The following is a 27,574-nucleotide window of genomic DNA, read 5'->3' on the forward strand; positions in this document are numbered from 1 at the left end:
GAGAGAAAAAACCTTTAAATAAAGTTTGTTGACAAAAGTAGGCGAGTCGGAAAGGATGTTTTCACTTTTTCGCTGCGCAGTACGCATTCCTAATGTCATCCAACTTCTCATACCCTTTAGCACCTCCAAATATTGTCCTCCTAATTTAAAGCCCAACTTTCTTCAAGTGCACTTTCTAATCAAATTCATTAATTTCTGATGGCATCAGGAAGTTCGAAGTCTGCGCAATAAGTTGACAACAGCCATCCTTCTCCATTCTGATACTAAGTTAATTAAGTTGCTGCTCTATTAACAGAAAATCACTCTTGCAAAGCTTGGTCTCCTATAGAGTGCTGAACAATTTTGGAAAATAATCTAATTGCGATTTTGTATTTTTTTTTCCAACGTATGCAAATAATATGCAAAGTATTTTTTCAAGGGCCTCTTGGCATGTATTTTTCAATGAACACAAGCAATAAATCAATCTGTTTCATAATAAACAATTTCAGATTTATTTTAAACTTTAAATAAATATACATTTTAAATTTCAACAATAAAGCAAACAAATCTGTGGTTTTACCTCTTCAACATATCTAACTAACATGTGGACACTTTCTGAACTTAACAGGACAGTACAAGACAGGACAAGAAAAAAAAAAAAAAAATGCAGCCTTTGCAATGGTATCGCGATAATATCGCAAATGCATTTAATCTTTCAGCCCTACTCTCCTAGTCTACTAAGAAAAATGCTTTGGTGAAGGTAAATACAGACTTAAAAGAATCTTTGCACCCACTGTTTACACTAAAGAGTCAGATCAGGCTCATCTTTTCAGAAATGCAATTATAAACACATCTGATTAACCTTGATACGTATATATATATATATATATATATATGTTTTATTTCCATAACATTTTGTTGCAGAATTATGCACATAATATTTTTTTTAAACTTACAGTTCATTTTCATAAGACCACCAAGTATTTTGAGTGTTGAAATTTTAAATTCCATTTACATTCCACATTTGGTAACACGTACCCTTCCACCCATCCATCGTAAAGCCACCGTCATAAATAAATCATAACATACAGACATGCACATCCACACTGCAGCCTCTGAAACCAAACACATTGATCAGGATGCAGGTTTTCCATTTGTGACGTTGCATTCAATTATCCTTTGCACCTTAAAAGTCTTAAAGCATTACAAACATTTTTTTTTTTTTTCTTCACAAAAACCAATAAAGACATTAAAATACACACTCATTTTGACACATTTGATTTAGTTACACATCCAGTGCAGCCTGTATATTGAATAGCACCAAATTAGCTTGAGTCTAATGTGTGTAGCATTTAAAACATACAAAGTAATGGAATGATAAAAAAAAAAAGTAGACAAACAGGAATGCTACTTTTTTTGTCTGAACAGCTGCAGACAGAATTATTAATCAGTAAAATATTAGTGTGCTTCACAAGTTTTTGCAAATTAACATTTTTGTTATCACTACTCCAAACAGACATATTGGTTTAATAACAAGAACTATTTAAGTTGGGGGAGGGGTTGTGAGCAGTAAACAATTACATAACATTTTTGTCGAGACACTTGTTAAGACAATAACTATAAATGCTCTAAATCGGGGGTTCTCAACTCGTCTCACCCTGGGACCCACATTTTGCCACGGTCATCAAATCGCGACCCACTTTTTTTTTTTTTCTTTTTTTTTTTAGAATTCCACTAACCAAATTTAGTTTTTTTTTTCAAAGACAGCTGTTTAAAACGCGCATATCTAATCTTTTTTAAAACATAAATCTATATATTTTGCTGTGCAACATGCTTTTCACAGCATACCTGTCAAAAGAAAAGTTCCTTTCAAAATAAAAGACAAGTCCAACATGACAGACATTAAGTATTTCTTTTTTTTTTGGCCAGCTTTCCACGACCCACCCAGTACAGGCACGCGACCCACTTTTGGGTCCCGACCCACCAGTGCTCTAAATCATCATTCCCAAAGCCTGCAATCTTCCCCATTGTCATGAATTGCTCATTATCTGCATGCTTTTTTTTTGTTTGTTTCAGCCATTTCTTTCCTCGCTGTGTTTCATTTGTTATAAAATAGATTACCACACATGCACAGTTCACACAAATAAGTTGGATACAGGAAAGATGCAGCAGCAGCAGCAGCAGCAGCAGCATTAATCACGTCCCCAGATCTTTATCCAGTATCGACTATAGGAGGAGGGATTAAATCATCTTAAATGTCAAATAGTGTATTGTTGACAGGAAAAAGGAAGTAATAATTAGTAAGTAGTGATGTTTAAGTATAGTGGTAAGGAATTCAAGGTTTTTTGTCTTAAATGCAAAGAGCATAGAAAACAACCATAAGTTATCCAGCTATGCTTTGTTCCCGGGGACGTAAACCGTGCATTAATTTCCTCTCTGACATTTGGAAACGGTGTGTGAAAAGCTTAACAGAGCTGCTGACAAAGACTGATGGAGCAAATTGTTGTTTCCCTCTCTCGTGTCGTTAGATTTTGAAGCGCTATTGCTCTTATAATAATTTTCAACTCAAATGAAGAAGTTTTAACCTTTCCATGTCTGACGAGTTGAAATATTATCATCACTAAAATCTTTTTTTGGGGGACAATATTTTAGATGCTGACCAAGCATAGGCACAACAAAAAAAAAAAAACAACCCTGTAGCAGAAACAGTGTATTTTTTTTGTAAATCATGACAAAATATTCTAAATCTAGAAATTAAAGTTTATGCTGAGCTTAGCTTTTTTAAGACACAAAAGCTGACCTTTGTCAGAATTTTCATGTCTGTTAACTGCACCAAAGGGCGAAATATCATATTTAAATAAACTTTAAAAGGATACAAACTGTTAATTTTCCCAATCAGAAACGCGATAAAAAGACAATCAACTCACTGTACCAAGAAAGTTGCTTTCATTTATTTATTAAATAAATACATTAATTTAATGAAATAAAATATTTAGATTTAGCTGCATTAGTGTATATTTTCCTGCGTACAAGCCATTGATCTCCCATAAAAGGCTGAATAACCTAAAAAAAATAAACATAGCAGCCATTTATCCACTCTTTGAACATAAAACAGTTTTAAACAAAAGAACAAAGGTCGAGAAACCTTGTGTTTGTGATAGCAGCAGTAATACGCAAGTGACGATATTAATAAGCAATAATAATAATAGTAAAAACAATGATTAGCAATAAAATCAGGTGCAAAACAGATGATTTTAATCATCTACTTTAAATTAGAAGATGTGTTTCTATGGTAACACAATGCAGTGAATTCCTGCTCGTGGATATAAGAAGGAGACAGCAACACCTGTTTAGCAGTTCATATAAAAGATTTTGTCTGTTTGAAATAAGAGATGCCATATCTTCATTATAAAGTTTAAGTTTTTAGAACATATCTTTGTGGTAAAGCAAATTACTTCCAGTAATCAATAAGAATTTAAGCTTTTTTTTTTTGTTTCCTGTTCACAATTTAGTGAAATGTTGAGGTTTGTGGGAAATGGTCATAATAATGTCTAGGGACAACAGATGGAAATTAGCCTATGGCCATAATCTGACATATTTACATTTGTTGAATGTTCATTGATTTGTACTGTCCCTATTTAAATATAAATAAATAATGAATAAAAAAATAAAATAATTGGTGGCAGGAATTAAAAAATTCAGAAACCCAGTCGTAAGCGTCGTTACAAAATTTAGCTATGGGGGTGTATATAAAAGTACACAGGAGAGGAGAAAAGATAATATTTATTCTTCTGTTTCAGCTGTTAAGTCTCTTGCCTAAGGTCTGCATATGAACTTCTTCTGCACAAAAACTGCAGAGGAGGAAACAGAGAAGCAGATTACAGGAGGAGAAGCAGGACGGGGACAGTTCAGGTTGAACGGGCTCACCCGTGATATAAAATATGGCACTTGCCGTTATATTTTAAAGTTTGACACATATACAGTTACTGTAAGGCAGTTGTTTTGATGAAAAATGAAACCTTAAGGGGCCGAGTTGCTTACTTTGAACAGTTTCCTGTGATGTATGACTATACAACATTTATGTACACAAATTCTTTGGTTTAAAAATTATAGTCTTCTTTGAAAGTGCATCTACAACGTACACACTGAATGCTGTTGATTTTTTTTTTCTTTTTTTCTCCACATTTTCATTACCGTCATCTATACATTACTTTAAAATCTGTGCATCAAATAAACAAGATGTGGTTTTAGATGCACTTAAAACTCTGGAGGAGGATTGTGAAGGAAAATGTACACATTTCATCATAAACAGACACTTTTCTCCGGTTGTTTGAGCATAATTATAGAAAAGGACACATTTCAAATACATCTGTAATAACAATATATCACAGTTAGAAACCACAATGACACTTAATTACAAAATATATCTTTTAAATGTCTTCAATATCCCTCATGTGGCAGCTGCTCATTGTTAGTTTATTATTCATTTTTTTTCCGTTTGTGTGTATTGTCACATAATGTTCCATTAGGCACCCTGAGATGGAAATAGAGATACAAACAGTACCTTCTCAACAATCTAAAGTGTCAGAGACTTGTTTCACATCAGAGGAATAGGATGCCTGCACGCACCATCAAAAAAACATAAAAACAAAATTACAAATGTGCTTTGCTTGCTTTATTTCCACAGTGAAAACATCAAATCGTGTCCCAAAGGAATTTTTTGAATGAAAAAAAAAAATCTAAAACAACCTGAACATCATGTGATGTATGAGGTAGAGGAACCTGAACCCGATCAATGTTTACAAACATTTGTTTTCATTTCCTCGCCAACACTTGAGACAGTAATATAGTCTGACTTTGTCATTTTCAGTTATTATTTAGTCCAAGGAGCAGCTTCTCTCTCAGTAAACATGTCATCTTCAGTCATAGATGAATTATGGAGAGCTCAGAATGCTTGATATCTTGCTGGATATCTTCAACATGACATTTATTGGGTCTGGGTCTGCTATCGGCCATCAACAACTCATGCTGGTGCTCTTAGCTGTTTGTCAATCGCTACGCCCAGGCTACTTTAAATGGATTGTATACAGTCAGTAGTAGGCACCTTGGTATTGTGTGTGTAACTCTGTTTAACCATGCTGTGCAAAATGGTCTCAGAATGTAGAAAAGCAAATAGATTATCCTATTGTGTACCCATTGGAAAACAGTTGATTGATATGGAAAATGTTGCCTATAGTAAACAGATCGGTCGTGGCAATTTTGACGCTGATGACGAGCTTTTACATACTTTCTTTTACTGTTCATTTATCAAATCATGGACACAGGAAAGGTAAACATGCCACCATTTGACTAACGACGCTTGACTAATGAACAATACAAAAAATAGCCATTTATCGAGTTTTTGGCAACCTGATCCTGACTTAAGCGACTATAGTTGCGTAAGTCGCCCGTGACGAGTCTCTTGAACATAGTCACGCTTTTTGATCGCTTCATTGCTAATTTCAAAGCCTGTTTCCGGCTCAATTTTCATTTTCAAATAAAACATGGCTGATCCTACCAGGATTGTGACACTGTACTTGTTGCACATAATCCAGAAATGCCAGAAGACTAGAGGCAGTATTTTATTTAATATTATTGCGATCTCTGGAGAAACATGGAGGTGCTCCTTTTAACAGACACGTGATGACTGGGGAGCTAATGTACAGAGAAACTCATTGCCGATTGGATGTCGCGACAGCATCACTTGAAGTTGCTTGAGAAGTTCAAAATGTTCAACTTTGAGCAACTTCCAGCAACTCAGATTGCTCAGTCGCTGAAATTGCGTGAGTCGTGTCGCTTTAAGGGAGGTACCTTGACGTTGTCATTTACATTGATTTTGAATGTAATCTAGTCGCCAGAGTCTCTTTCAGAGTGTACGCATGTTAACATTAATGAGTTTGGAGACCATGGCTGTGTTCAAAATCGCATACTAACAGGATTGTTATTCTTTGTCCTGAAGAAACCTTAAAAAAAAAAAAAAAACTAATTTCTATTCATATTTTTCCAAAAATGATTAGTTTGAATGCAACACCGTGTGTGATTCTGCTATTTAGATTGTGTCACTATTGTCCTCTACCTGCAACATCACATGCATGTTGGTCCTGGGATGCTTAAAAACCAAATGTAAAACTTGTACTAAGTTTTTTTTTTTTGTTCATTACTAAGTTCTTGTTACTTGGTCGTTACAGTGCAAGATGGTCTACCAGGCAGTAAAAATGTTCTGCTTTGGCAACATTCAGGCTTTACTGTATAAATATTAAAAAAAAAAAAAACATGAGCCCCTTTATGTTAGAACACTCATGTTTTATACTGCAGCTATAAATCATCAGTAGATCCTAATCTGCTTGCTTATAAGTGAGGCGAGAGGAATCGTTTGAGACTTTTGAAGTTACTAAGAAGAGCTCAGTCTGTAGGAGTGGTACGAGATAATAAAGGATATTGTACTGCTCGTGTATTAATAATGCACCAGTCACGCTGTAAGAGCAATTACAACAAGAAACTGCAATTCATGGCTCAGTTTTTTTAGGTATCCCAACCCTCCAGAGGTAAGGTTGACAAAATCACGCATGTATATGTATATATATATATATATATATATATATATATATATATATATATATATATATATATTAAAAAGGAATCAAGTCAGCAATAAAGATTTGCTAAATTTCCTTTTCAAACAATACTCTTTAAAATTAAATCTGTAAATCTATACATCTGTTCCTGACCTGTACATTGTAAAATAGACTAAACCACAGCCATGACTTTGAGTAGTAGTTACCCGACACTAAAACTGCACATGTGTCTGGATATCTCAGAGAAACGGTGAATAACTTTGGCTCACGGATCCAGATTTCAGTCGTTAACGCGATCTCTTAAGGACTCGTTGTTGTTGAGCGGAGGATGAGGTGACTGCTTGCTTCTCATGCTCCTGCCATCCGTGCCGGCGCGAGAAGTCTCTGTCACAAAAAGCCGAGTCACCCACACAGAGGTGACAATTCGCTTATACTCGTTTCGGAAGTTCCTGTTGAGTAAGCCGTAGATGATGGCATTCAGACAGCTGTTGAAGTACGCCATAAAGTAACTCATCACAAAAAGCCATTCAGGGATACGGGGAATCACGCGAGATGGATCTATTGCCACTGCCAAGCCAATTAGGTTAAGGGGAGCCCAGCAGATGGCAAAGAGAACAAAGACCACAAACATGGTGATGAAATTTCTCAAGTCACTTGGTCGCAGGCGTAGACTCTCTTCTGTCTTCACCTTTCGTCGAACCTATAAAATATAAATGAATACAAATAAGAAAAAAAACAATGATTTTCTTCTAGATGTATGTGCTTATTCCTGTTTAGTTTTACTTTCTTACAAAAGATGTGAATATCCTATTTCAAAAAAAGAGATGATTAAAAGATTAAAAGTCACTACAGCCTTAAAATGAATACCGCTTGCTTGGCCAGGATTCAACATTCTCTAAACCTGTGATTTTTTTTGCTTAATAACATCAGAATGTAAAATGTCCTCATATGTAGATGAGTGTATATCTTTCCATGAATTAAATGGCATAAAAAAGGCTTTTTATAAGTATTATAGTAAATAATCGCTCAACCTCCACTAAGCGCCAAATCTCCTCTTTGCCAGATATTAGCAGTTATCTGAATCAGTGATCATGGTGCCATAATCATTCAAACTTTGAAATGTCTATCTCCATTAATAACTATACAGTAGGTCCAAATGTATGGACAACCCAATTTAAAAGGGAAAAATTCAAATAAAATGAACATTCCCGAGCCGATCCAAATGAAACTTGGTAGGGTACTTTAAAAACCAACATGACATAACTGAGTCAAATCTTATAAAGATTAATCAGTTACAAACCAAGCTATGCATTTTTTAATTTCACCAATGTCGAGAGATAAGGATTTTTATCTGCTCTAAGATTTAATGGAATCTTCCATGGCGTAAGGGTCTATCTTTGGTCAAAATTTAGTCAAAAACCAATTAAAAAGTACTTTTCATGTAATCCTGCTAACAGTCAAACAAGTAAATATACTATAAATAAATTGTATAAGATTATAACTAAACTCTAAAACAATCATTACTTCCTTGGCTAAGGTAATATTTAATGATAATCAGTCTTACCTGAATCACAAGCACCCAAATGCGTAGATAGCAAAAAGTAACCACTGCTATAGGGACCAGGAAGTGTACCACTACAACCGCCACTGTGTAGGAACTGCTAACATTTTGGGCGAAGGTGCAAGAGTAAACCCGCGGATCATAGCGAAGGGAACCCACGAAGAAGTTTGGAACAATGGCCACCACTGTGAGAAGCCAAATTAAGGCAACAAAGAGCAACGTGTTGCGATAGCTGTACAATCGACTGTAGGAAAAGGAATGACAGATGTAGCAATATCTGTTCACAGCAATTCCAGTGATGTTGAAAATGGATCCAATAACACTGAGTCCCATCAGGAAACCGCTGACCTGAGCAGAAAAGGGAGAGAGAGAGTACAGGGTTTCTGTGTGATGGTGTTGTTTCGTCAGCGCACTGGAACATGTTTGCAGTTAGGTCGTCTTACCATGCATTGCGTGTTTCCCAATGCCCATCCATCATGAAACAGAGCATAGAGAACTAGAGGGTAGGGGTAGAAGGCCACCACAAGGTCGGCAAATGCAAGGCTGACCACAAACACATTACCTGGAGAGAAAGACACACAGATGGATATTTATCAAATCTTTTCTTGTTAGGTTTATTATCGTTACATGTGCCGACTTGTCGCTTTAGTTCTCCTTTTTCTTTCCAAACACATGGGCATACAGATTCCAGTTGTACGTTTCATTTTGGTTCAGGTTCCATTTATTCAGACATGGTTTTTCAGGAATTTTTTTCTCCTGACATGTTTTGACTGTCAACTGTCAGTCTTCCTCAAAGGTGATGTGCCTTGATGTGTTCCTACGAGTAAAAAAAAAAAGCATCAAAGCATTTCCGGATTTCTTTCATGTGTCCCTAAGAGTTATTTTGAGAACTCGTAGGGATATCACCTCTGAGGAAGACTGGCAGTTGACAGAGATAACATTTCCTGAAAAACCTTTTCTGAATAAACAAAACCTATTTTTATTTTGTGGGTCATGTACCTTTACTTAAAGATAGTTTTAGGCAGAAATCTTGAAGTTTACATGATGATCCGTATATTTTTATTGCAAGACTTTGTTCAAATATATGTTAAAATTTTTACTACATAAAGAATTTTTCAAAACAATTATTTTCTTATTGTTTTTTATTGAAATGCATCTAATGTGAGAACAGATTAGACATACAGTTTGTCAATGCGATGAGAAAATACTTGACGTTAGTTGTTTAAGATATGGCCAGATCAAGCTTTGTACATAATTAATAGGGATCTAGATCCCTTATAGATTGATATTCAGTGTGATATCTGTTAATGTTAAATGTTTTTTAGTTTTTGAAACACGGAGAGAAACATTCATGTTCCCCTCCAGCACTGTGTTTTTATACTTGTTAGTTTAATGACGGGGAAGCTAAAAAAAATAGCAGGCGGCAATCTAGAAAATAACAGGTGAATAACCTTTCAAAAAACCCCATTGGGAAGGAAAGCGATGCCAATAATTTAAGAGTCTGGGGGGTCTTTTATTTGTAATCTTATCCAACAACATAACAGCAAAGTAAATTTGCTGACATGGCATGGTTTAGTTTAGTTTTTTCCACATTCCTTAGTCCTAATTTATGAAGAACTATTAGCGACTAACACATTACTGCTAAGTAAAAAAAAAAAAAAGAAAAGAAAACACGAATGCTTAAGAATCCTTGCAATGATTTATCTTTACTTGGTACAACAATGAGTAACACCAATGCCATAATGTGGTAAAGGATGTGATCTGTCCCATTCTGGGGTCTTATCTCAGCATAACCAGAGTGTGTATGTTGGCTGCAGGAGCCAAGATTATGAAATGTTGCAAGCATCTACCCCCCAGGTGATTTCCCTGGCAAAAACAAAAGTTATTTTTTTTTTTATTATTGAGCATGGCAGTGGGTGATTTCTAACTGAGTAAAGGGACAAGTGAGACGACCCAGAACTTCAAAGTCCCAAGCCCTATTAAAAGATTAAAAAACTTCCAAAATCTGTTGTTTTTTTAAATCGTAAACTAAACAAATACCGTTAGCTGTGCTACTTAGACAATGTAAAAAAAAAATAGTTGATTTGAATCAGTTTGTATAAAATTAACTTGGTTATTTCACAGACAGGATTGTCAGTGTGACTATTTTATTCTCATGGTGTGGCAAGATCTAGCATGTTGGTACAGATTACCTTCATAATCTTTTGAGGTACCTAATCTACCTAAATGTGTTTCAAGTGAACATTTTATGTAACCTGCACCAAATCCTGCTTTAATTTCCTGTAACAGACTACAGTTCTGCTTGAAGTGTTTTAGTGTGATGGCATATTTAAAAGGCAAGGCAAAACAATGCTTGTCGGTATATCCAGTGACACTTAACACACAAAAAAAGACTCCCAGAGGTGATAATAAGCAAAGTGGCCAATTTTTGCCTGAATGGTTGCCTCGGGCTAGCTGTCGTTAGACTAACTGTCTAAAAAAATCAGCAACACTGACATAATGCTGACAGTTTAAAAAGGCTTGCTGATGAAATCGAGTTGCAAATCAGCACATTGTCCACTTTCATTGTGCATGGAGTCTGTGCTTAAATCACCTCTTAGCTTATCAGTATGTGAAGACACCTAACCACAACATATCATCAGAAGAAAATACCATTTGCTTTGCTTAGCAGTCAGCACTGACGTGGCTATGATGGCGTCTCCAATGTGTCTCTCCAATACTCTCCAATACGTCTCCAATACTCTCCAAAAACACGTGTTTTTGGAGAGTACGAGGAAATGGAAAAACATGCAAGCACAAGGAGAATACGAAAAGCTCTACACGTTTTAACCATGCAGGGCCATAATACTGAGGACCTTCCTGCTGTGAGCCTTACTGCTTACTATACCACCACCATGCTGCTCTGTGAATGAGTACAACTAAAACCATTCAACTTTTGCCATTTTTTGTTACGCATCTTCATATGAAAGTGCTCAATTGACAAAATAAACAAAATCTTTACACTTTACTTGAAGTTTTATCCATAAGGCGACATTATGCTGTCATTATCAGTCATTAGCATGAATAAGGTGTCATGAAGGCTGTCATTAAGTGTCATTTGCTAAATTATGACACCTTTGGAGCTATGTTGGCATTTTTTGGCTTAGGTGGAGGGATCTAGTGGAGTTAGGGTTAGGTGCATTGATTATTTATTTTTCTTTCTCGATGAAACCCCATGAATGGTTAGGGCAGGTGTCTGCAACCTTTACTCTCAAAGGAGCCATTTTGCCTCATCTCACCTGGATTAAAGTCCTCCTGGAGCCGAAAAAAATACCTACTCAATGATGACAATACAGTGAATTAAATTCTATACAGTTAAAATGAAATAGAATGCTTGATTTATTTGACTTGATTTTTATTGATCATGTAAATGGCAATTTAAAAACAGTTTAAAATAAAATAAAACAAATTGACATCGAGAAATAAAACAGTGTCTTGCATCTTCACATTCTTACGCCTCTCATTTTACATGGACACAATGTCACAAAAAGAAGATAATTTTTTTAGTTAATGTATTTAAAGGGCTACAAAAGTAACCTGAATTTGATAACACATGATCATGTGGTCAACACATGCTAATAGCTCATTTCTTGCCACATATAAAACATGCATATTTAACCTGCACATTGGCGATTAAATGAATCTGTTCCCACACAATTAAAATCTGTATTTTCTTCCAGAATAGTGTTTTTGTTGGTTCAATTATCTTACCAGGGATTTAAAACTTAAGGTTAGCTACAGGTGCAGGAAAGTTGATGGTCTGTAGATGTTGCAGAAGGTGAAGTAAGAAGGTGGCTGAGTCATTGCACAATGTGATTTATTTTAGGTTAAGAAATTGTGATATCTTGATTTTATTTGTCAGTAATCATTAATAGCCTCTGTTAAAAAAATAAAAAATAAAAATAAAAAACTATTTATTTCAATAGTTTTCTTTTTAAAGCTATGGGGAGCCATTGCATAAAAGTCAAAGAGCCACATTAGGCTCCAGAGCCACAGGTTGCAGACCCCTGGGTTAGGGTAACGAATAACACTTAATGACAGCCTTCACGATACCTTATTTATGCTAATGACAGGAGTCATGTGATAATAATGACAGCGTAATGTCTGCCTTATGTATAAAACTTCAGGTGAAGTGTTTATTCAGATTACACTATTTCTAGCCACAGGTGAAATGGTGTCTAGTCCCATTGTATATCTCATTCTGTGCAATTTATTCTGTTTATTGAATGACTTTTTTGTATACTCTACATTTGTTCTGCATTCAACTGTTTGTAGTACTATCTTCAACCCTTTAAAAACTCACTTAAAGCCGTGGGAGACGACAAGATCATTTACTCAAGAAAAAAGATGTAAAAGGTTGAAATTGCCGCTCAACACTCTGTTTTGATTTCAACTGTAAACACTCCATTATCGAAAAAGTTTTGCGCATTGCATTGTGGGATGTGGAGTCCCGTAGACGGGTGCAAGTAATAACTTTGCCCCAAAAACTCTGCCAATGTGAATTCCCAACACATTACTGGTGTTTTCACATACTGGAAGTTGTGGCAAAACAATAGCAGATGTTTAATTTGGAGTTTACAGAGAAGGATCCGAATATCACAGAAACTGAATGTCTCGTGGAGAGAGGTGATATCACGTGAAATACTGGGAACAAACTTGAACAAAAATGGTGTTAAGCAAATTACTGTCCTCCTTGTGTGGCAAAGAATCACAAGAAATCGCATGAAGAAAAACACTTTTACAATGTCAGACAGAGAGCCTTTAAAGCTGCGATATGTAGAATTATGAGGCGCTCCACAATCCCCCCTCCCCTCCTGAAAAACTCACCGTTCTTCTTGGAAACACTTACGTGCACGCGCACAACTGTGGAACACTTTGTGACTGTTTTCTCCATAGAGACTAGTAACAAATGTACAAATGGAGTTTTCTGATGTTTTACATACATGAAAGCACGTATCACTCACTGCTGTAATGACAATAAGAGGCTGATATTCACTGTCCACTCAAAACACTTTGGATTACAATATATAATACGATACGATGATTATGGATTTTTGACCAAATACAACCCCTCAAAAAAATTACATACTGCAGCTTTAAGGTGGATATGAAATTTTTTTTTCGAGTGGTGATTTCAACCTTTTACATCTTTTTCCAAGCAAATCATCTTAGATTTATTAATCTGATGCCTACACTATGTATTTATCTGATTTAAAAAAGAAAAAAAGATTGTTCCTTTTTGACTTAACATCGACCTGTCAAGTACACAACCTTGGAGTTGTTTGTGAATATAACCTTTCTCTTGACAAACACATCAAACACAATAAAAAACAGCCTATTTTAATCTACCTCTGCCCATTAACATTCACGAACCTCCCGATTCCCTGACGTAAACATTCATTTCAAGGTCTTTTACGCTCTACACCCATCTGCACACTCCTAACTCAATGACCTACTACTGACGCCAACCTCAATTCTACAAATGTTGAACTGGAGACCTGATGACAAAAAAGTTCAAACCATTCTCAGTCCTATGACTGCACTCTTGATGATAACAATAATAATACTACAAAGTTAATGGTACTAAAGGCAGACCTTCACATCCAAAATCATGCCTGACCTCACAAATACACTTCAGGATAATTAGTCCAAAATGTCCATTAACACACTCATCACCAACTAAAGTGAAGTGAAGATAATGTGACAACTACTCATAAAACCATGGTGCGTCCCAATAACTACGGTATAAATAGAGTAAATTAATAAGTGGGAATGATTTCAACATTTTTGCCAATGGTTTAGGGCAGTTTTTCTAAAATGAGGGTACGCAGTGACAATACAAGGGGTACTTGATAGAGGGAGATATAGTGAAAAAAATAACAAATAAAGTGTCAGTTTTGGTCCCACCCAAGGTGTGATATTACCAGAAATGATAAAAACTATAGAAATAAATCTATTCAGGAACCCCTAAATCTGTTTTTATAAATCCTGGGGGTCATGACTCCAAGTGGGGTCACCTAAAATTTCTAAAAAAGATTTTTGAAATTGTATAAATATCCTTTTTCAAAAATTAAAACAAGACAATCCAAACAACTGTATATCTATACTTTCACTTTGTGAAATATAAATCTAGTTCAACTAAAATGCTGTAAAAAACATCAACATCTGAGCTCAAACATGATCAAAAACTAATTCTAGAAAAAAATGTCTATGGGATTGCCAGAAGTTCTAGATATCAAAATGGGGTCACGATCCATAAAGTATTGGGAACCACTGCACTAAATACTAATTCTTGAGCAAAATGTGGCAGTGTGTTCTGTATGTTGCGGATAGCTGTAGTCAAAACAGAGCATAGCCTCCTCAGGCAGAGGCCTTGGTGTGTGCTATCAGTGTACAATAATATATGGCCAGGAAAGAGTTCTGTGACTACATATCAAGCAATATTTTATTGACATTTTTTTTTACAATATTCTTATTGTCCCATTAAAAAAAAACCAGTACAAGTTATTTGGAGACAAGGTCATAACTATTTAACGGCCATTCCCGAAGAACATTGGTTATTACAACAGGAAAAATGTGCCTATTTTTTTTTTTATGCATTTCGAAAACATTGGTGTAATAATAAAAACAATTTATGAATACAAAATGGCTTTTAAAATATTCCTTTTGCAACTATAATTCACACACAATCATTTTGTGTGTTGCTTGAAGTGTAAAAACAATGTTAATGTTTTATGAATTATGCATTCATTCCTTCTGCAACACCTTTTAATCGGAAAAAAAGGTGTTGTTTTGTTAACTCGCTAACCTTTTATTGAATAGCTTCCTCAATGACAATACGACTTTTCAAGGACTTCTTTTTTTCCGCCACAGTTGAAGCAAGAAATGTTTACCCACAGGTCAAAAGAAATAGCCAGGAAGCGTGTAATCCATAAATCAGAGACTCCAAGAGAACAAGGCGAGACAAACGACAACATCTTCTCAAGAAACAGTGCAGCAAGTGCAGAGAAACAACACACATGTACACAAATCACAAATAATTCAGCTACAAGTTGATAAACTAAATACTGGTCAACATATTTTGGGTTTTTAGAAAACGTATCATGATGCAATAAACATCTTACGGAGGCAATCCTCTTTGCAAATCTACAACTTAAATGAATAAATATGAAGAATTTGAACCCAGATTTTCACAATGTAAGGCTTGTGTTGCAGTATAATATTGCCTTAATGTGCACTTTGAATGTAGCTACTTAATGAAATTGCAAACAACAAAAGTAATTCTGAAGGCAGGAAACACTATATTACCTGCTAATATAGGAAAATGTTCACAGACGGGCAGAAAAGTTACAACTTTGGAGAAAAGCACAACTTAAAAGCATCCCCCCAAGGAAAAGTCAGTGTTTTTCCAGTTTTTGGGGTGAAGTTATGGAAAAAAAACTGCGCATTTGTTGCAACTATGCAACAAATTGACAGTGTTTTTACTTGTATTTTATAAAGAAGAAGGAATAAAGAATAGCCCGTAAAGCTGTTGTGCTCTTTGGTTGCAAAAAGGTATAATGTAGCGCTGTAAAATAAACAAAACTAAAGTCTTGTTATAATGTATTCTCTCTTTTAGAGAGAGAAAAGTTGTAACTACAAAGACAGTTTTATCTTTCTGCTCATTTTTGAACATGCACCTTTGTTTTGTATAGCATTTTTCCCTTTCTTTGTTTGTATGGCTTTGTACACACACCTGCCTGGACACTGTTTTATTTGGGTGAACAATGAGAAAAGCTTAGAAAAATTATAACAAAACGCACATTATTTCTAACGCTTTGTGTTTTTGTTGTGTGCTTTTTTGTGGAGTTTTTTTGTGTCACTCCATGTCATTATGTTTTGAGCCACTGCCTTGCACAGGTGTAAAGAGTACTGATATATCCTGCTCAAGCAGAAGTACTGTGACTTGATTGAATTTGTACTGAACTGCAAGTACGTCAAACATAAAATACTCAAGTAGAAGTAAAAAGTAGCTCAAGTGAATAGTACTCAAAGTAAAAGTTACTAGTTACTTTCACTCTCAATGTTTATTTTTGGTAATAAATCTTGCCACGGTTCCCTATGCATACAGTTAACATCTCATGTATGAACTTTAAAAGGAAGAGACCAAATTTTGCACAATTAGAACTTCATTTAGTTGTCACAAAGGCATTAAATAGGGAATATATATATATATATCCCAGCCTGATTGCTGGTTCGTGGACTTTGCCAGTCATTGCCATCACCAGTCTTTGTCAGCTTGTCCCTGCGTCTTTCAGGTGAACCACCTGCTACTGAGTTTTCTTTAGCCAATAGTGGCTTTGACTTTTGTGCTTGGGTAGAAAACTGTATAAAAACGGATTCTGCTCTCGAGTCTTTGTGCTAGTGTCAATTTCAGCATTGCCCATATCAGATTTTCTTGTTCTTTGTTTCCTTTGTAAAACATCTTTGAGTTTCTTTGAAAAACACTGTATAAAACTTATACTTTTCAGCAGTGTTTATTTCTTTCTTTGTTTGACTATTAGCAGGATTATGTCAGTGTAATTAACAGATTTTGACAAAATTTCTGACGGAAGTGTCTCAGAGTACGTAATACGCATCTATATGCCAGACCTTTTCTACATAAGCGTAATGTGCCTGTGTTTTCACCGTGTCAGGATGACCAAGTGGTCTAAAGCATGGGTTGAAATCCCACTTTTGACATATATATTTTCATTTTAACGTATTTAACGCGGCAAATTCCACCTTTAAATATACATATATGAAAAAAATAAACATTTTTATAGTATTTCCTAAGTTAGGGTTAGGGCTAAAAGTTATCTTTCATCCTGATCAGATCTAGATTGCCTATTTCATCATGTTACCATGATCAGGATCACTGATCCGGATAACTGCAATATCTTGCGAAGAGGACGTCGGAATCAGAAAAAGGAAATTGTTGCTTTTTTTTTTTTTGTTTGTTTGTTTACAGATGACTCAGAATATTTTGAATGAAAAAAAGAAACACTAAAACATAGAAAAAGAAAGACAAGAAAACATACATAATTAAATAAAATACTTCATTAAATAGGGATTCAATACAGAGGTATTTAATGGGCAGAGGGTTGCACTTTATAGTTACTTTAAACCACGCTGCAGTGTCATTATATTACATAGAGACTACAGTAAACAAACAACCAATAAATTAGATTTTTTTAAGTAGATTTGAAGACTTTTATCAAAAGTATTTAGTATTTATCAAAAGAAAACAAAGAGCAGTACAGAAGATGCAGATTTAAATATGTAAAGTATACTGTGTTGGCCTATTCAGGGTGTACACCACTTCTGTCCTGGAGTAAACTGGGATTGGAAGTGCCCTATTGACCCTGAATATGATTAAGGGATATAGAAGATGTTCCATCTTCTAAGATGCTACACGTGCAATGCTTTTGCACTGACCTGGGTCTCTGTGTGCCAGAGAGCGTTAGCCCACAGCTTTATTTTCTCCTCTTTGATGCTGAAGGGAAGTGACATGCATTTCACAGAGAGGAGAACAACAATTCAACACGTGCATTGCACTCCTGACACATCTGTGGAAACTTATTTTCAATAATAAGGACAGAAAAATGTCCGTGCAACATTTTGGTTAAATTTCCAAATGAAAGCACATTCAAATTTCAGTGTTGGCTTTAATTTGCCAGAGTAACATTTTTTGGCCTGATCCAATCAAATAGGACATGAACAGAAGAAATAATTACTTTTGGAAGTTGTCTTCATTTTACACCAATCACTATGTTCCTCAGATGGATTTCTAGATAGCCCTTCACAGGCTTACTTACATGCACATGATTGCATATTATGCATGTTGAATCAAATCTAATTGACAAAGGGAATTATCACTGTAACAAACGTTATTAAAGCCAAAAATTTGATTATGCATAACTGGAAGTGATGCCTTTGAGAAAGAGATGGCAATGATTTTTCCTTTATTTGCCGTTTATTTCCCACCCCCCAAAGTATTTCCTGTGGGACAGCATGCAAAGGCAGATTTGGCTTGTTTGCATTTAAATTTGTTTTGGAGCGAAGAAATGGGGGCAAAAAAATAGATTGTAAAGAGGTTGATGGAAACAGGGAGTGAATCCAGAAGGGAGCGATGCGGAAGGGGAGAAAGTGGTCAGGCATGATAATAAAAAAAGCGTCTTTTTCATGTGGAAAAGCTAAAAGTGGAGAGCCAATCTCCTTCAAGATGGGTAAATAATACTTTTCCCACAAGACATGATCCAGGCAATTACAGTCCTTGGGTTTTTCTTATCACAATGCTTTACCTCAATTATTTCATTCACCACGTAAGAAAAAGAAATGAGTGCTTTAAAGTAAAAGAAAAGGTGAATGACCAAAGTTGTTAACACAAGTAAAATTATATATGATATCATTTAAATTAAAGGGCCACATATGACCCAGTTTGAAGTGGGCCAGACCAAATATATATATTTTGTGAAGGAAAAAGCACAAATTCAAACAAAATCATGAATGTTAAGCACTTGGTCTAAATTCCTTGACTTTGCAGTTTTGTTGACATTTGCAATGTAATTTGCCAAAATTCAGTTGGATTTTTTGTGAGAATTTTACAGATTTTTTGAAAATAATTGCGATTTAATACTACTGTAAATAATAATATAAAATTTTAGATCTGACTTTCCGACATGGCCGAGACTTCGCTTTTCAGAAAACCTTTTAGTTAACTGGATTTAACATTTTTTAATTATCCTTTTATGAGGTTGTTCCTGTGATGCAAATACACCCATGTTTTATTCTTCTATTATGATGTTGCGCCTGTTTTATTAATTTCTACCTACTTAGTACTGCAGCCTCCATCATATTTTATCTATATTGTCATCCCCCCCCCCCCCGCTCCGCCCAATGTTTTGTATCAACTCTGTGTGTGGATGTAAAGTCACACGTTTTCCACAGCTAAAAACACCTTGAGGTCAAATTGACCCCAGAGGAACACCAATACATGCAATATGTGTTCAGCACAGAGAAAAAACATCATGATAATGCTTAATCAATTTTACCCATCAAATTAGGAAATATGAACCAGAAAAAAATAGTCAACTATTATTTTTTTGAATGATAACCATTGAATGGGGTCAAATTGACCCCTAGGCTAGTAGGCATGGGGTCAATTTGACCTCATGCCTGCTGTTAAAAAAGAAATGTTTTAATCTTGATTTAAAAAAATGTCTTTTCTTGATTTTATTTTGTGCATCTTTAAATTTTATACCGGCTTTTTTTTTATTTAAAAAAAATTGTTGCATTCCTACATTACAACAATAATTTTTTGGTTATAGATACGGTGTGTTGCAAGATTATTATAATTGTTCTGTCACCGTCGTAAAATATATTGCTTGAGTCAATTTTTGGCCATTTTGGTTTTTTATGCCTATCTCTTTCATTTTTATATATTTTCAAATGTTTTAAAATTGAAGATTTTTTCTTTTATGAATGAGAAAAATACATTAGTTTGTCATACAATCTCCAAATGGACCAAGAATGACTTGGACACTTGTAATGTTGGTGACAATTTGTGAATACGTTGCAATAAAATGCACCTGCCTTTGGTAAAAGTAAGTTTCTTTGAAGTAACTTCAGTTTAAGATATAATTCATTCATTTCTTCTTATCAAGTAGCTGCATGTGGGCAATAGAAGCCAAGAAAAGCATTAGAAACAAGACGGTGATTACTCTCAGCGTGTTGGCTCGTTCATCACTATCAGCTCTGCTTCACTGCAGGCCTTTGCAGTCCAAGGTTAAATGACTATAACTCACAGAGCCAAAACGAGTCACTGATGAAAAAGATCTTGACACTTAGAGCTGAATGTTTTCCAACGTTTAAAGATACATTTTCTGTTCATCTTCTGCTTTGAATTCAGCTTTTGCAAAGTGACTTTTCTATTCCGTGGCTCCCAGGTGCCTGGACTTTTAAGACGCGATATAAGAGTTCAAAACATAACAGTTGACTTTTCCTAATTTAATGGGTACATGATATTTTTTTCAATATGCTGAACACACATTGGTGTTCCTCTGGGGTCAGTTTGACCTCAAGCTGTTTTAGCTGTGTAAAACTTGTCTTCTGGTTTGCTCTTTCACAGTGAAAGTGACGTAGAGGAGAATGTGTCTGAGACAGAGGACTTTATAAAGAATAACCCCAAAAAGTTACAAAAATTTATAAATCATTATATTTCTGTTTTTTTTTTTTTTTACATTCCATTGCCCTTTCTGTTGTAAAAACATTTTTTTTCATTATGAAAAACACAAAAACTCAAAATATGCATTTTTTCGCCAAAAAAATAAGGTGCAAAGTGAAAAATTACAGCCTTGAGTAGGTCAATAAATTTTTTTTAGAACTCAATTTTTATTAAGGTTTATAACAATGTACAATAAAATCACATTTATCACACTTTATAAGTACATGCCAATGTACAGATATTCAAGAGTGTTGCAAAAATAATTAAACATAAAATATAAATATAAAGAAACAAAAAAAAAAAAACTGCTATGCTCATCTTTTTAGGATAGCAAAGGAACAGCTCTTTCTGAAGCCTCAGAGAATTGGTCATTTCTTCCATTTGATACATTTCTCTTACTTTCTCAATCCAATTAGAATAAGTAGGTGAGTCAGACTGCAGCCATTTGATGATGATACATTTGAGTCAGGAATTGGACCTAAAATGGCCGTCTGTGGCTCTTTAGCAAATGGTTGCCTGAATACTGTGTTGAGTGCTGTGAAAACATGATTCCAGAAGGGACCAATCTTTGGACAAGCCCAGAAAATGTGAGTATGACTCCTAAGATCAGAACCACAATTTCACCAACAAGTATCAGGATTTACCGGATTCAGTTTTGAAGTTATTTCTGGTGTCCTGAACTATCTTGTCAAAACTTTCCATTTAAACTCTCTCCACGAACTGGAGTTGGTCACCTGGTGTGCTTCAGAGCAGATTTCATCCCACCTCTCTTCAGTAATGTCAGTGCCAATCTCAGCTTCCCACCTTACCCTTATATTAGAAGTATTGTTTGACATTTAGAAATGTCTTGTAAAAATGGCTTATTGCTTTTGGAGGTACTGTAGATTACCTTGTTCTATTTTTTTATAAGAATAGCCTCAACAGGTGATATATATTACACTTATTTCCATTCCTTATGTTTTGTCTAAAAGCTCCTAAATTGTAGATATCTAAAGAATTCTGAGGAAGGAAAGCCAAAACTGACCTCTCAATTGTTCAAAGGGCTTCAGACAATCATTATGTACAAGAAGACGGAGTTTGCTGAGCCCAGAAGTTGGCCAAGTTTTAAAGCCCTTATTGGTGATAGACGGGGGTAAAAAATATCCCGATAGAAAGAAATGTTAGAAAGAACTGATGTTTCTTTTGGCAAGCCAATCGCCTGCTTTATTTTATGCCAGATCTTTAGTGTAATCATGGTCCATTCACTCATAAGCATAGCCGCTGGGACTATGGGTGTGTTTTCCGTAATGTGCCTGTTTTTACCGTGTCAGGATGGCCGAGTGGTCTAAGGCGCCTGACTCGAGGATTCTTTATTCCGCTGCCGTGGGTTTGAATCCCACTTTGTCATATATATTTTTTCATTTCAACATATTTACATGGCAAATTCCACCTTTAATAATACATATACGAAAAAATAAAAAAATTTAGGGTATTTCCTGGGTTAGGGCTAAAATAAAAGGGTTAGCGGCATAGCTAAAAATTAATATGAGCTAAAATAAAACTGACGGAACTCTAAGTCTCGTGGTGCACCTATCACATCACCTAAACTGGCCAATGAGGTGCGCTGCTTATGAATAGACTGGCAGTCTATTGATACGTTTCCGTATCAATAGCCATCTTTAAATGGAATGTCAGAGAAAGGTAGAGCCTCTAAAGGTCTGTTACACAAACTGTTTTCAATAGCGAGCCAACGAGTGTCAGACAAGTCCTTCATCCACACAGTCAGGGGTCTCATTTGAGCTGCCCAGAAATAATGTTTAAGATTTGGGACAGCAAGTCCACCTTGAGATTTTGGTAACTTTAGTGTTTGCCACTTGATCCTTGGGTGTTTGTCTTGCCATAAAAAGCTTGGAAAACAGCTTGTCTAACTCATCAAATGTAGAATTTGGAATGTTTATTGGCAGCATCTGAAAGAGGTATAAGACTCCTGGTAGCACATTCATACGTATTCGACCTAAGAGAGATAGAGGCAGGAATTTCCATCCTTCCTTTTTTAATTTTCCTGATTATCACCTTTTATAGTTTGTATTATACAGTATCTTTAGGCCATTTAATGCCGCTCTGGTCTTTAACAGTTTGTGATATATTTCCTACAATATTCATTGCCAGCGTTTTGTTCATAATGACTTTACAACCAGAAAAGTAACCATAATTACTGATTAGGTCCTTAAGATGCGGAATTGTTGTTGCAGGATTGGAGATATACAACAGTACATCATCGGCATAAATAGATAACTTATGTTGTTGACCATTTATAAAAAAATCCCTGGTCATCACTGTCGTCTCTAATTAACTGTGCTAAAGGTTCAATACTTATATTAAACAGCAGGGGCGACACGTCATCAAATTGGAGTGAGGTGTTTGGGCTCACCCTGCAGTTAGAAAGGAGCAAATCACCCTATAACTAACAATTGAGGGAATCAATGAAAAAAACACTTTGGACATGTGTATGAAGCCCTAATAGCACTTTATGATGTTTAAAGCACAGAAAAGTCCATTTAGCTTAAGTACTTGACGTACTGCCAGGACACACGGTCGAAAATGTTTTGGACGTCAAGAGACAATATCATAGATTCTTCTTGTTTTGTTTTTAAATGGAACATCAAATTCAAAAGCCTACAAACACTGTCCCCATAGAGCCTTCCTGTCATGAACCCTGTTTGGTCCGGGTGTATAACTAATTTTACTGAGACATTTGGCTAATATTGCTGTAAGAATAAATCACTGTTAAGTAATGATATTGGTTTATATGATTGACAATTTGTGGGCTCTTTTCCCTCCTTATGTATTACAACAATTGCAGCATCATTCCAGGTTAAGACTTTAACAATAGGGGAGACACCTTCTCTTTAAATAGTTATAAAATGCATTAATGAAGACGACAGGGCCTGGGCTTTTATTACTATTTAAATTTAATATCACCTGTTTAACTTCCTTTTCTTGGATTGGTTCATATAATTGTGTTGCTAATGATTCAGGGAGAGGAACATTGATTTTGAGGCATTATTAGAGTTATGAGCATTATTAGAGCTATGAGCATTTATTGAAAAAAACTTACACTCTTTGCTCTTAGGTAACAAAACGCTACTTTTCATAAAAGTCGTACAAATGTTGTATATAATTTTTCCCTTTTTTTCTGATCAGATATTTTCAACATATTCGGACCTAACTATACATATATACAGTTATACATTTTATTAAAAGTTTTTTCCCTTTTTGTCATAAAAACAAATTACTTTTCAATGAGAAAGACATAAATTATGCATTTTTTCCCCAGAAAAAATAGGGTGGATTTTGAAGGTAGAGGCTTGGATTTTTTAGTTCTTTATGGGGAAACCACTGTTGAATATCCAAAATATGTGGTTATAGTGTGAGTCAATGGGACCAAATCGGTCCCGAACACAGTGTTGGTACATTTTATACATTTTACATCTCCTGTTCTATACATCTTGAAATAAAAGTGATCATGGAATTATGAATTAAACTCCTGGCCAAAGTTTATACAATTAGTTTTTAAAGTGAAAGAGATGTTAAGAATTTAAAAAGCTAAATAAGCAGAAGGTACACGTTTGCCCCGAGGGTTAAAATATATTTAAGAAAAACCAAAGTGTGTCACTCTTCCACATCTCTTCTTAGATGCAAGTTTTTCTGCAGATCAAGACATGTTTTTGCTCATATTTACTTGGTGTTGGCCAAAGAGTCGAACACCATTTCCAGTGTACAAAGACAACATTCGTGCTGCACTCGGCACTATTTAGAATGCATGCAGCACAAACCTTGGTTTAGGCAAATATGTAAATGAGGTGTAAGTGCTGAGCGAACCACCTTGGTGGTGATAAGCTGGGACACAAATCTGTTTACTTGTGCATAAAAAAGGAAGAAAACGTGCCGCGGAAAGACGGGAAGAAGCACAAACTGTGAAAGGAAAGAACTGCAATATTTGTTTATTATGATGTAGTACTAATCAAAATGTAATTAATTATACAACGCTGCTATGGAACTTTAACGGAAGCACTAATGAAACTGATAAACAAACAAGGCTTTAATGCGGCATTGGATGTTTTTCTTGTGCAAATAGTTTTTTTTGGCTCGAGCACATTGAAACTAAATCTTTGCCGTACTGTTTTCAGTATATGATTACGGGAAAATGGGTCGTTTTTCACACTTTTTATTGCTTGGACCACTTGGTGCATAGTTCATGTCGATCTCCCATAAATTCACCTGTTTACTCCCACTGTAAAAGAACACAAGATGCGTCTGTGCTTTAGGTAAAATCACCTATTCAAATGGACGCTACTATTACGGTGGATAGATGGTGTCAAACATATGGTCCTCAGTCCAGATTTAACCTGTTTAAAGATTTTAACACACATATTTGCAAAGTGGCACTTTTTTCACTTTGTGTCTTATTTATTGTACGATTAATTTTACATTTCATATTCACTTGAGTTAAAAAAAAAGTATATGCAAATAAGCCCAGAGTTAGTCTAATAAAAGCCTGGTTATCTTTCAAACTGCATTTTCCCATCTATTTATCCTTTTCTAAAAATATCGTCCCTCATCATCTCATGAACTCTGTATATCGTCCCACTCCTAATTTTTAGGGCCAGTGCCGATAAAGATATTGAGATTATTTAAAAACTGATATCCAAAGTATCTGCTGAAAGCAGACAAAGAAGCAGAACACTATTAAACTACAATAATGAGCTTCAGTTAGTAACACTGTCACTGAATAATAAGAAAAGGCAACGTTGTGGAAACTGTATTTACAGAATACAATGTGAAAAAAAATAAATTGGACTAAAGTTGCTCAATCGCAAACAGTAAACATGGATAAATCAGGGGAAAAAAGGCTAATTTATAACTGAAAATATTAAACTAGTGCACTTCTCCCAGTGTTGTAAATTTATATTTATTACTGTCAGTTCACAAGTAGGAAGTTAAAGCAGAAAGTACAGCACACAGTCACCGAATCTACATGCAGCAAAAAAGTGAATAATTTGTAATATAATGGTATACTTTATTCAGTTAAAAATATCAATATTTGATTAAAGAAAATATAGATTTTGAATTTTGGTCTGTATCGCCCAGCCCTAGTGCTCCGTTATTTAATCTAAACAAAATTCACATTTGAACCTTTACAATAGTTGTTTTAGATTGTGTGTGGTGTTAATAATGTAAATAATTAAAGAATATATTTTTATAATCAGTAATTTATTTTTTTTTTTAAATTTATTTTTTTTCAAGGGACCCCATTTTAGTTCCAGGTGACTCCACGTGGAGTTACGACCCCGAGGTTGAGAAACCCTGTTTTAGATAATCAAATACTCTTTCTTTTTTTTTTTTTTTTTTTTTTTTTTTTTTCTTGATCAATATCTGATCCGTTCAAGCTTATAAAGAAAGTATTTACTATGCATCCCAATAGATATTAAACACAAATTATTGCTTGAAATGGACATTTAGTTTATAATCTCTCTATGCGACGACAACATTTTTTGTTTATTTATCGAAAGCATTACATGTTTGACCTTTTATTATACATTATATCGTTCACATAATAAATAACACTTAACCTTTCTGTGTGAAACACAGCAGCGTTGTTGATGTAGCCAGTGTTGATACAGTATACCTCAGTGAAAATAATGCTTTGTGAATACTGATCACACAGATGTTGTGGTGCCACGCAGTGAATGGAAAGTACAGAGTAAATTACCATATACATGAGGGCATGCAGCATTAGGGTTACATAAGCAAAACAGACGGTGACTTAAGTCTGTTTTCAGCTCTCCACAACCTTCATCCAATCAAAACATGTCTTCATATTAAAGCAGTTAGACTAAATGTCGCCCCTGGTCTGAGTTTTAACAACGACGAGAGGCAACCGAAGCTCTTGCATAACTCCAACTCGTGTGGGTACATGAGGGTATTTGTGTGCAGGCCGGACCACCAGAAGCTTAATATCGAGCCCGAGTGTCAGCATATGGACAATTTCTTTTTTTAGGCAGAATTACGATACAGTGTTGTGGGTGTGATAAAAAGCTTGTCAGGTAAAGGAATGAGTAAAGGATTTACAGCTGGTGGTTTTTATTCCACACACGCAAACGGCAAATCCCCCCGGGGGCTGTCAGCGAGAATGCCTTCACATGCCATGGCTGCTTCCTGTTGCTTTCCCTGCCCCTGAATTAATCAACTCACATTTGTTTTTTTTGTTTTTTCCTCCCTTATTTCTCTCTTATTCCTCTATCTGACTTAGTAAATGCATAATAAGAAATCTGGAAACTGAGCTTTCAATTTAGTCGCTTGGCAACACTATTGTAACAAGATTCACCCCCATGGGAAATAAACGGATGCTTTATTTAAATAACACAATAGGTTATGTTGTGTTTCTAGCAGGAGGAGACTTACTAGAGACATTGTATTTTGAAGTTGCATTTCCATCAACACATTTTCTCCAAAAAGGCCCCCGGGGGGTTTGTGCAGTTTCAACACGCGTGTTCTGTCTCGGTTAAAGTTGAACCCATTAGACGAGGGTAGGTGAAGATCAAAGGTTGATGTCAGCGTGACCTCACGTGTGCTCCATCGTCGTGAATAAAGCCTTTTTAAAAGGCGTTCAGGAAATGACCCCGTCTTTGTCTGTCACATGCTAACATGGACTCTATGGGCGATTACTTGGATTTTGGTTGTGTGGTTACAATGACCTCAGGTTTTTTATTTTATTTTATATGTAAAAGAGAATGATCCATTCCTGATAAGGTTTCAATATAAATATTGCATGAATGTCCCTTTACGTGTCCATGCATATACAGGGTAGTTTCTCATAAAAATATTATATTATTTTACCAATGTTCTGCAAAATAATGACAAAATTAATATAAATTCTTACAAAAATGCTTCCACCTTTATTTTCTCTTTTTTTATTGCAATTAAATAAATGAATTTATTCTAATGCATACTGTATGTGTGACCACCACCCTTAAATAATTGTGAACAGCATAGTTATTTCTAAGTGATTTGAAAACAAACTGGGTGATGAGTGTTTGCTGGATGACCATTGTTGTAATTTACACTATATAGATGAAGTTGAATTGAATTGGTATA

General features: G+C 35.2%; 1 protein-coding gene across 1 annotated transcript in view; it reads right to left on the bottom strand.

Moving 5' to 3' along the window:
* Positions 1–6,873: 6,873 nt before the first annotated feature.
* Positions 6,874–27,574, bottom strand: part of mtnr1bb (melatonin receptor 1Bb) — a 48,388-nt gene continuing 27,687 nt past the window's right edge. The window contains exons 2-4 of the mRNA XM_028467251.1: positions 8,598–8,716; positions 8,158–8,502; positions 6,874–7,293 (exon numbers count right to left, since the gene is read on the bottom strand). Coding sequence (XP_028323052.1) covers positions 6,874–7,293; positions 8,158–8,502; positions 8,598–8,716 — 884 coding nt within the window. The remainder of the gene's footprint in view (positions 7,294–8,157; positions 8,503–8,597; positions 8,717–27,574) is intronic.

The sequence above is a fragment of the Gouania willdenowi genome, chromosome 14, assembly GCF_900634775.1.
Source record: "Gouania willdenowi chromosome 14, fGouWil2.1, whole genome shotgun sequence".
Taxonomy (NCBI): Eukaryota; Metazoa; Chordata; class Actinopteri; order Blenniiformes; family Gobiesocidae; genus Gouania; species Gouania willdenowi.